At 36.4% G+C, this 11,531-nt stretch overlaps 1 protein-coding gene across 1 annotated transcript in view; it reads right to left on the bottom strand.

Moving 5' to 3' along the window:
* NALCN (sodium leak channel, non-selective) overlaps positions 1-9,898 on the bottom strand; it is a gene marked incomplete at its 5' end in the record, with an annotated part of 145,472 nt that extends 135,574 nt beyond the window's left edge. The window contains 3 exon segments of the mRNA XM_042781961.1: positions 7,955-8,096; positions 9,558-9,694; positions 9,815-9,898. Of these exon segments, the coding sequence (XP_042637895.1) occupies positions 7,955-8,096; positions 9,558-9,694; positions 9,815-9,898 (363 nt within the window).
* Between the last annotated feature and the right edge of the window lie 1,633 nt (positions 9,899-11,531).

Genomic DNA, 11,531 nt, shown 5'->3' with positions numbered 1-11,531 from the left:
CACTCCTCGGAAGGAAGGTTGGGCAATCCTACTTCCGTAGTGATACTGCCTCGGAAACCCAAGGAGGGGTCGCTATGAGTCAGGGCTGACTCGATGGCACATAACAACAACAACAACAATTATTGATGAGGTATTTATTTGCAACACCACGGCTCGACCTCAGGAAAAAATTCCTCTTGTTAGAGGGTCACAGATTTCCGCTAATTTCAGGCACACTCAAAGGGCCCTCCTCCACAGCCCCACAGTGCCAAAGCGCGGCTCCAAGGCAAAATTCGGGACTGGGCTCAGCTGCAGTTTCTTTGTTGTCTGTGCCCCTTCTGCCCACAGTGCTGACTCAATCCAGCCAGACCACCAATGGCTGGCTCTGGAGTTTGTCTGTGATACCGCCCACCTGTGGTGCCATAGATTTGCACAATTTTAGCTGTGGTGGATTCAGGGGAATAACTGCCAGTGCTCTGCGGTCCCGATAACCATGGGAAAGAAAAGCATGGTGTCTCCCAGTCTGACCCAAACCCGCTCTGTAATCTGCTGGGAGAGGAGGGAGTTAGCCTTTCTGTTGTACCAGTGAGATCTCCACCTGTGTAACAGCAATGGTGTCTGTGACCTGCTGCCCCCTCACCTCCCAAATTACCAACAAAATCAGTCTCTGGAGACAGGTCTTTGCCACTCTCTGCTGGAATATTGTACTGGTCGCTGGTAAGCTGCTATAATTGATCTCGTTCTTGGCTCGGGGATCTCAGGCTGCTGCCTCTGCCCGGCAGACAGTGACTGCCCCAGAAAGGTTTCCAATGGTCTCTCTTAGGTGCCTGTTCATCTTCTAGCAGTAGCTCTTTCCTAAAAAAAATCTCCCTGTACCTTTTCTCCAATTCTGCTCTTCTGTGTTTGGTGTAATCTGGATCAGTGAGCTGTTCAGAGTGCCAAAAATCTCAATTCAAACTGTTGTACCTAGTTCTTAAAGTTCTTAGATGCCAGAGGGAAAAAATGTAGTGCTCACTGGCGAGACTGCACTTTGAATTCTCTCAGAAAACTCTTGATTATGGAAATATTATCCATAAAAGATTCTTAACCCTAGAATGATTTACTTTTGATCTTCAATGGACATATACCTAGGGAATGCAAAAACATTGCATATAATCCTCAGCTATAATGATTACAAAAATATTCTTCAAAAATTATCATTGATAGAGAATTCCTACTTGCTTGTTAACTTAAGGTGTAGAATGGGTATTTCATCCAGCATTCAGCACGCTGTGTGCATATAAAGGACTCCAATAAATGATAGTTGAATGAAAGAATGTACACTTAAATGCAACCATATTACATTCTAAGTTCATAAATATGCTGAATAAATAAATAAAAATGAATAAAGTTTCTTTTATGTATAATTTTATTTCTCCTTCATTATTGTGAATAAATGGGCACTAAATGATCTACTAAAGAATCTTTATGTGAAACAAAGAAATCTGTAGAAGCATTATATTTAGTGTGCAGAACACCACTTCTTTTCTCCTCTTCACTACTTCACTTTGTGTCTCATGGATATGTGGTGTCTGTTGCATTGAGTCGATTCTGACTCCTAGTGATTCTGTAGGACAGAGTAGAACTGCCACATGTGATTTCCAAGGCTGTAATCTTTATGGAAGCAAACTGATAAATTGTTCTCCCATTGAAGAGCTGATGTGTTTGAACTGCCAACCTTTTGGTTAGCAGTTAAGTAGTTAACCACTGTGCCACCAGTGCTCCTTTCCCACTAAGGCTCCTTTCTCAAACAGTTGCACCAAGCATGTTATGCTCATTAGTTTTTCCTGCCTTTTCATAGACTGTCTTCTGCCTGGAGTAATTTACTCCTGTATCTGTCAATGTACCTTCTCCTGAAAGGTTAATTTAGGTGATTTTGCCTCTTGATTCCTTTAATCTATTTTACATTCACTCATTTTCATGTGTTTTTCCCTGCTAACTTTTGAGTTTCTTGTGGGCACAATTCATGTCCTGCTCATTGTTGAAGTCTCACGGTCCAGTGAATAACAGATGCTTGTTGAATGACTGACTGAATGTTAAAGAATTATGGAAAGGGTAAACAAAAGTAATTACAATTATCACTTTCCTCCTTATTTTGTACAGTAGCTAGTAGCTCATTGTAAAGGCTTATTAAAGGAATTTGTTACAAGCTTAGCAGAAAGGAGGCAGATAACAGAGAACAGAGATATTGCCCTATTTTCCAAGAAATAGTCACTATTCTTTCCCAGTTATGGGCTCTGAATCCTTTAAGTGTGATGATTAGTATGTGCGAAGAAGGGTGAGGAGCCCTTTTCTGGCAGTCCCAGGGGTAGAAGTAGATGACTGGCATGGTTCTCATCCCTCCATCAAACTCACACTGAGGTAGCTCAGTAGGGTTCATTCATGTTTCCCAGGAGGTTGTAGGTTCTCACCCAGGAAATGGCTCACCAGCAAAGACAATCTAAAACCCATTGCCACTGAGCTGATTCTGATTCATAGCAATCCAATTGAACAGAGGAGAACTGCTCTGTACGTTTTCCAAGGCTGTAATCTTTATGGAAGGAAACTGACACACCCTTCTGCTTTCAGAGTAGCTGGTAGGTCTGAACTGCTGACCTTTCAGTTAGCAGTCAAGTGCTTAACTACTGCGCCACCAGGTCTGTTCAGTTCAGCAAAGCCAGCAGGGCAGAAATATCAGGGAGCTAAAGCAAGAAGCTTTATAGCAAGTTAGCTATGCTCTGGTAGCATAGTGGCTAAGACACTTGCCTGCTAACCAGACGGCTGGCGGTTCAAACCCACCAGCCACTCCTCAGAAGGAAGGTTGGGCAATCCTACTTCCGTAGTGATACTGCCTCGGAAACCCAAGGAGGGGTCGCTATGAGTCGGGGCCGACTCGATGGCACATAACAACAACAACAACAAAGCAAGAAGAGTCCCTAGACTCAACAGTTGTAGAAACCTTGACTCACTTTTGAAGACTGAGTCATTGATTTTATTACCATGGGTACTACAAAGCCAAGTTCACTTCTCAGTTTATTAAACATACCTCTGCTTAAGGAATCTATTGTTTCTATAATATGAAGGGGAAAAAAACATATGGATAGAGAACTGTTACCTGATTTCCTTTTCTGGAAACCTAGGAAAAAATTCTTCTCCAGACATGCAGGTTTGTCCTTTAATCAGGAAGAAAAGTTATCTACAGGTGTGTGAGAATGGAAGGAGAAAGGAATGTGGGAATGGTCATTTCGGAATCTCATTTTTACCAAGTTTGAAAGGGCAGTCATGCATTACAAGGGGTAGGAAGAAAAACACTATTTATTGTCTTTTTAGGATCTGGGTAGACCACAGGAACAGTTTAAAGATTTTACGTTTTTGTTTGTTCCTTGTTTACTGGGAGAAACACATGCATTTTAAAATATGTAATAAAGGTAATAAAATAAGACTATTTTTAAGAACATGGTCTCTACAAAGGGAAGCTGCCATGGGAATTATTTAAGATTGTTCAAAAGCAGGATAATTACTCTGAGAAAATCTTGCCCAACATATGCTTTCAGGTTTTCTGAAAAGCTTAATCAAATACACTACTCCCTTCTTTTTGTTGTTGTCAGGTTTTTTTTTTTTTTTTTTCCTTTTTCTTCTTAACTAGTAATGTTCAGGTTCCTGGGGACTCACTGTTTTCCCTGAAAGAGATAAGTGATTCCCTTTCAGTAGTGGAAGTTAGATATTTCTCCTACAAGGTAACACTTGAGGGAAAAGTTTTATTTTGTTGTTTCTTTGTTCACATTGTAAGAATCACTAATAAGCTAGCCTCTCATTTTCTTTTCAATTCATACCATGCTTTGAGGAAAAATAGCTCAATTTATACTGCATGGTGTTAGGACAAGTTTTTCATGTAGAGTGAAATACCTTGTATGGCATTTTTCACTGACCAGCATTTCCAAAGGCATTTGATATTTCATGAAAATCTCATTGAAAAATACTTTATAAGGGAAGGAACAGTGGTCTGTTCCACATTCAAAATTTTTGGTATGTATTTATGTAGTTTTCCTTTTAAGTGGCTTTTTGTGTTGTTGTTGGTAGGTGCTTTGAATCAATTTTGACTTACAGTCACCAAAGTTTCTTAATAAAAATGTAAAGGATTGCCACATTTAAAATAAGAATACACTCTGAATCCTTTACGATTTCTGTTTCTTTTAAATTCTCACCACTGTAATTCACTTAAATGGTATTTTCTTTTTCATGTTTCTCTAGCCCGATGGCACTCAACAAGGATGACAGATCCTAAGTATTTGTGAAGAGCATTGATAAGTGCTGAAGCTGAAAACAATGGATCCTCAAGGAAATTGTTGCAATTTTCTGACAGTCTGAATAAGTCAGAGCTTTAAGAGTAGATGGCAACATAGATAAAGTGTTTATATGGTATCTACAATCTTGTAAATCTGTTGATGAGATGAAGAGAAAAAACATTCTCTGCATTTCACTTTTCAAATTGGTGTATTTACTCAGATAATGAATGTTGCAAGAGGATAAACAGTATTTCAACTGCAGTCTCTCTATGCTATGGGTCAACTGTGCTTATTTATAGGAGTCCTGGGTGGTGCAAATGATTAACGTGCTTGGCTGATAACCAAAAGTTTGGAAGTTTGTCTCCACTCAGAGGTGTCTCCAAAGAAAGTTCTGGCAATCTACTTCCAAAAACTTACACTTTGGAAACTCTATAGAGTGTAGTTCAACTCTGATGTACATAGGGTTGCCATGAGTCAAAATTGGCTTGATGGCAATCAATAGGTTTATGTGGGATGAAGGGAAACCTAACCATCATTGATAATTGTGAATATAAGATCATGCATTGTGTGTTTGAATCAGTTGAAATTACAGATTAGGGATTGTCTCTCATCTACAAAAAATTCCAGTTCTTTTTTTGAATGTGACTCAGACACCACCGAGAAATAGTACCTTTGCTGGTTCATTCTATCTTTGAAGATTATGATAGAGGCTCTAGTGTATGGTTACAGAATAAAATTATCATTTGTATTTTACTTTTAGTTAATTAGAACTATTAAATGACAATATGAAAAGAATATAAGGACATCAAAGAGATCAGAAGTGTTATTTTAGGCTCTGTGGACCTAACCTAATGACGAGATCTCTTGGGAGGGATGGTGATAGGTGCACAGGGGCTACATCCAATTCTCTATAGATTTTCCTTCCCACATGTATGCTAAGAATCTTTTATATTTTTTTGTTTACCACTTTCAAAACATTCTGTTCAGAAAAGTGAGAAATACCTAAAATTTCCTTTTAGAGCAAAAAATAAATTTTCACTTATTACTAAGATTTATTACTAAAAGATTTCAGTTTTGTGTTTCCAGTGGGATAATATTACTAATGATTTAAAAAGAATGTTGTGCTTTTGCCATTTTAGGAACAAAATGATATCAGCTCTCAGTACTCTTCCTGGAGACAGAAGGTCACAACTATAGGCCCCACTGGAGGTTCTTTCCATAATTCTGCCTTAAACTCTGCTTTAGAAATAAATTTTATTTTAAAAATATGCTTTGTAGTACATAAAATGTGATTTCAGCCTGATTGGCTGAATCCAAGCCACCTTTTCCCCAATTTGATTATCCACTAATATATGAACTTTTGCTTCCATTCTCTGTACACATATTGAGTGAAATAGAAATGGGGAGAAGAGAGGTGATTCATTCAATAATTGGGAAAAAAAAAAGTCTTAAGGAGAGTTAAGAGTACTGCACACTGGCATACATACACATAACGTATCATTGTTTTTAACTGAAAATTTAAAAGATCAGTTGAAGCAAAGGATGCTCTTGGCTGAGATTAAATCAGTGGCTTGAAAGACTAAGTGGAAAAAACATCTCAAAGTGCAGAACACAAATAGAGAGATTAAGAAAAAGTAGGAGAAAATGGAGCAGATGGGAAAGTAATCATCAAACAACAAATAAATGCATTTCTTTTACCAAATATCTTAGTGTTTAGATTGAAAATCACTTCTGTTTAGGCAGCTTTGATGAGAAACGACATATACCCTAGTATATTCTGGTGAAATTCCTGTTCTCTAAGGATATAGAGAAAATCTTACAAGCTTTTCAAAAGAAATCAGCAAATTACCAAACCAACCACCAAACAAAAATCTAATTACTTTTAAATGAAAAAAAAAAAAAAAAAAATAACATTGGTGTCAGACTTCTCCTCTACAATCCTGAAAGCTATAAAATAGAATAATAACATCTCTAACCACTGAAAGAAAATAAATAAATGAAAAGTCTTGGAAAAAAAGAGAAATACTGCAAAGGAAATCTAGAACTAAAATGACTAAACAGCAGTATAGAATCTAGGATTTGAGGGAGAGGTAAAGCAGTGCATCATTACAGGAGGGGTTAGGAGAAAAGAAGGAAGAAAGGAGAAATGCAAAGGTACTGTAAAAGTCTAATCTCTGTAGGGTGGGAGGGGAGAGGAATGAGGGGAAATAGAAAATCCTAGTGGATGAAACATTTGGTATTTTATTGCCAAATTATAACAGAGAAGTATGTATTTGATTATAAGCAATGGAAAAGGACAATACTGATTTAAGGGAAAAATTTTAGGACTTCCAAAAGTAATATATTTTTAAGTAAATTAAATGATTTGGAAACTATAATGTTCAATCTCTGTTACAAATTCTTTCAGTCTTTTATTTTCTACTGATTATACTATGGAATTGATATTTATTATATTATTGAATTAACATATATATATATATATATATAGAGAGAGAGAGAGAGAGAGAGAGAGAGACAGTGAGAGACAGAGAGAGAGAGAGAGAACACAGTATAGTATAGTAATTTAATAGATAGTATAATAGATATACATATTGCTGTTGTTAGTTTCCATTCAGTCAATTCTGATTTATAGTAACCCCATGTGTGCAGAGTAGAACTTCTCAACAGGGTTTTTGAAGCTGTGATCTTTGGGAAGCAGATCACCAAGCCTGTCTCCCAATGAAAGGAGCTGCTAGACAGGTTCACACTAGTAGTTAAGCTCTTAAACTTTTTTGCCAGTTTCCTAAGTACTCTATAGATGATATATATTTTATATATCATATGTATTTACTTTTTGTACTTAAACAATCAGTTTTATGTTTTTTATCTTATTTTAAAAATAGATAAATAATAAATGTTTTATTTAAGATTATTAATTAAATTGGTTTATATGAGTGTTGTTCCCTATTGATACTTTTCTATGGAATCAGCTGAAAAGAAATTCACTTTCTACTTTTCAAGTGATAAAGAATAGGTAAATCAGATCATGAATATGATAACATACCTAGATGTAGAAGTAAATTCCTGCCACATAGTAAATACTCAGTGTTGTTGTTGTTGGCATGTGCCCTCGAGTTGGACCTGACTCATAGCGACCCCTCCTTGGGTTTCTGAGGTGATGTCACTAAGGAAGTAGATTGCCCAATTTTCCTTCCGAGGAGTGGCTGGTGGGTTTGAACTGCCAGCCTTCTGGTTAGCAGTCAAGTGCCTTAGGCACTACCCTACCAGAGCTCCCAAATATTCAAATCTCCCTTGATTATTCCCCATGATGTACTAACAGGAAATAAACATTGTTACTTGCAGAAGGCAATAGAGAGGTCATCATTCAACCTGGATTGTGCCTTAGAAATCCAAATCCTTTATTCTGCATATATGAAAAGGTGGGTCTGGTGAGACTGACCACATATTCAAAGTTATATGGGCTGACTTTTGGAAATAAAAAATTGAAATTCATACATTATAAATATTATGAAAAATCATGAAAGGCTAAATGATTTCTTCTATGATTAAAATTACTGTCTTCATTTTTTCTCTTGAAACATTAGATTCCAGGACTCTACACAGTGATGTGGCTCCTTTCTCTAACAAAGATGCTACAACAATAGAAATTTGGCTGAGACAGTAGTTCTTACTTTTTGATCAATGTATTTGTTGTCTTCAATTGCAGACCTCTTGGAGTGATCGCATGATGAGGAAGAGGTTGAAGGGAGGCTTCTTAAGAGGCAGCAAGTATCCTGTTGCTGGCGATCAATAAACTGCTTCATAAAACTTTCCCTTTACAAATGAAGTATACACATATCAAGCATTATTTATGAAATGGAGCCAATGATGGCATTTTGCAAGGATGCTAAGAAAAATTGAGCTAAGGTAAGGCAATGACAAAAGATTGTAGAAAATAAGGCATGTCATACAAAGAAGGGTGTTTATATTTAACTACTAAAATATTTAAAGAAAACTTCCTGAAGCTTCAGTTAATCCTGCTTAAAAAAATGTAATGTCCTTGAAATAATTTTGAAGCAATAATATTCAATAATTTATGATATTTTAAAAAATCCTATAGTGATGATGGCATTTGACTGCTACCCAGAAGGCTGGCAGTTCAAGCCCACCAGCCACTCTTTGGAAGGAAGGTTGGGCAATCTACTTCCATAGTGATATCAACTTGGAAACCCAAGGAGCGGTCACTATGAGTTGGATCTGACTGGATGGCAGTGCCTTGCCATAGTGATAATGAGAAGAAACTTCTTTTTTTTTTTTTCAACTCTAAAATTAGGAGAATTAGTTAATATCTCTGGCTTTCCATTTACCATAATAATACCTGGGAGATAATTTTACTTTTAAAGAATCAAAATTATTCAAAAGAAATTTACTTCATCTGATCTCCAAGGTCTGGTGAGAATTGAAAGAATATCTCTTCCAGTAATCACTAATCCTGAATCTAGTTTATGGCTCTTTTATACTTCACATTTTAGGTTTTAAATTTCATTTCTTTACAATCAGAAATGTCAATATAGTTCTGATTGAATTTTAAATATTATGACATTACACCAGTCTCATACTTTTATAATCCTCCTCAGATTTGTTTTTAAAACTAGTCAAGTAAATATTTCATAAAATTCTGATTCTATTTGTAATTTTTGAGCTATAATTACATAAATTTCTTCTCATTATAAAAAATAGTTTTTTTTTTTTTTTTTAAACTATGCATTTGGTTAACTGGAGGTAAAAATTGGGAGAAAGATTAGTATGAATGGAAAATGCCATGGTTCTTTTAAAAATTACAAGACAAATTATAGCATACAAGATATGGGATTCTAAACCAATGCTATAGTGGTACCAAACCTAGTCACTGATGGTTTCTCAAACTATTTGAAAATGCAGGACTGCACAGGCAATTTTATCTACACGTTGTTAAGGGTCGGAGGCTGATATCTCTCTGCCATCCATGCAGCACTGAGTCCAGTTACCTGGGAGGTCAGATCCTCCAGGGGCCATCTCACAGAGAAGCAATGAGAAGGAGCCTTCTTTCCTAGGCTACTACAGTTGTAAAGGGATTCTTCTCTGAATGTATTGTTTAAGCGGATCAATGGTTTTTGGAAGAGAGGTAGAGAAAGCATAAATATAGATAGTAATGTGAAATAGAAAAATAAAATATGTGTTGGAAATAAGGGCTGAATCAGATGTAAGATGACTTTTACAAAGTTGATATGTGCAATTAAAGACATACTTGAATACCTGATTTTAGGAACTGTAAAATCTGAAGGAAGCTTTGAGATTTTCACCATTTGCGGTCTGTTTGGGAATTTTTCAAAGATCCGCAGGCGTAAAGGGAGCTTTTCTTTGGTGTCTGCATTTGCTTCACTTTGCTTTAACTAAAGAAGAAAAAGAAAAGAAAAAAGGGGACCTATAGTACTTTTTGTAATAGAAAATTAGTTTAGAATCTGAGAAACAATGAGCAATTACATGAGGAAACACAAGATGGCAGCAAAGACCTGCCAAGTATAATTTTCTTGCTTCCCATCTATTGCTTTTTGTGCGCTAAAACTTCGAGATATGGTCAAAACAAAACATGAAAACTAAACCAAAAAAAATTGAAATCATTGTTATTTTATTCCCAAATATAAGACTCTATCATTCCATGTATTATGTTTTTGTTTGTTGTTACTAAAATATTTAAACAATAAATTTTGTTTTAGAAATATATAGAATTAGATATCAGAAGAATGAAAACATTAAATAAAAACATGAACTACAGAATCAAGCTTAGTGGTAATATTTGAAGAGAGAGAACGTATCAAAAAATCTGGTAATTTATTTTAGCACAGATTTAAAAAAAAATAAACAAAAAAAACCTCAAGATAGAAACAACATATTTGGTACAGAAAGCAAAATGTTTCTATATAGTTGTAAAAATGCCTCCAAAAAAACAAAAACAAATTCACGGCTATTGAGCCAGATCCAACTCACAGTGACCCCTCTTTGGATTTCTGAGGCAGTATCACTATGGAAGTAGATTACCCAACCTTCCTTCCAAAGAGTAGCTGGTGGGTTTGAACCACCACCCTTCTACATACCAGTCAAGTGCCTTAGGCACTAGGCCACCAGAACTCCTTGTAAAGATTTGTTCACTGCTGTTGAGTCGAACCCGAATTCCATAAGACAACTTTGTGAGAAAGGGGAAGCAAACTATTTGCTTTATTTACAAGATTCTTTCTATATTTATATATATTAGAATCAGGGAAGCTGGCGTTCTATGTTATAAACCAGAACCAATGCTGAGCTAAGGAGCTGGAAGAATTCTGACCTTTCCAGTGTGGCTTGTACATTTTCTTACACTCACTTCTTGCCCCTTCCAATGCTGTCTTCTCTTTGGTCCATTCCTCCTTCTGTTTACAACTCCTAGCTTTTCTCTATGAGTCGGATCTGACTTGAGGGCAGTGAGTTTTTTTAGAGCTTCTCTCAGGCTACTCCCTTTCCTCACTGTAGCCTAGGATGGCTTCCCAAACTACATCTTCTAACACTGATCCCATTCAAAGATCATTTTTTATTTATGCCACTCTTGTAGAGGGATAGAGATCCATGTTTCAAAAAACATCAGCATATTGTCCCTTTGTTGGTTATGCTTTTACCTGATAATTACAACTTTGTCCTGGGATCGTGGAAATACTAGCATTAGGGCTGAGAACTTCTGAAGCAAGAAGTACTAGCCTTTCCTTCTACTCCTATGTGGATATCCAAAATGGCCTGAGAGAACATTAGTCCTGTATTTTGGGAAAACTTTCCAATTTTAATAAGCTACATGGCTCAATTGTCTCTTTTTGATATCATAGTGAGGTTACATGTCTTGATTTCTGGTTCACAAAAATGTGCTCCTTTCTCATTCTACTGTGCAAGTTGCTCTTATATTTTTGTTTTGTATAATATAAACATTTTACCTTAGCTATTGTATGTCTTATTTAACTTTTTGGGTAGCTTTCAGTTTTTCTGTCCTAGATTGTGTTCTCATTTAGCGAAGGGGCCACTGCTCTTTTATTGCCTTCCTTGCTCCCTAAATGGAGCATGGAAAACAGCACTGTGTGCAGAATGGCACATTCTCAATACTCTGATGCTTATGATGATGACAGTGACCAAGAATCAGCTCCCAAGGGCATAAAACAGAAGCTACTAACATCTCCGTGAGATGCAGGCAGTTTGAAAAATAACTCCACA

This window comes from Orycteropus afer, unplaced genomic scaffold, assembly GCF_000298275.1.
Source record: "Orycteropus afer afer isolate SDZICR_OR568_19922 unplaced genomic scaffold, OryAfe1.0 scaffold00206, whole genome shotgun sequence".
Taxonomy (NCBI): domain Eukaryota; kingdom Metazoa; phylum Chordata; class Mammalia; order Tubulidentata; family Orycteropodidae; genus Orycteropus; species Orycteropus afer.
The sequence above is the reverse complement of the archived record's forward strand: the minus strand, read 5'-3'. Positions and strand labels throughout refer to the sequence as shown.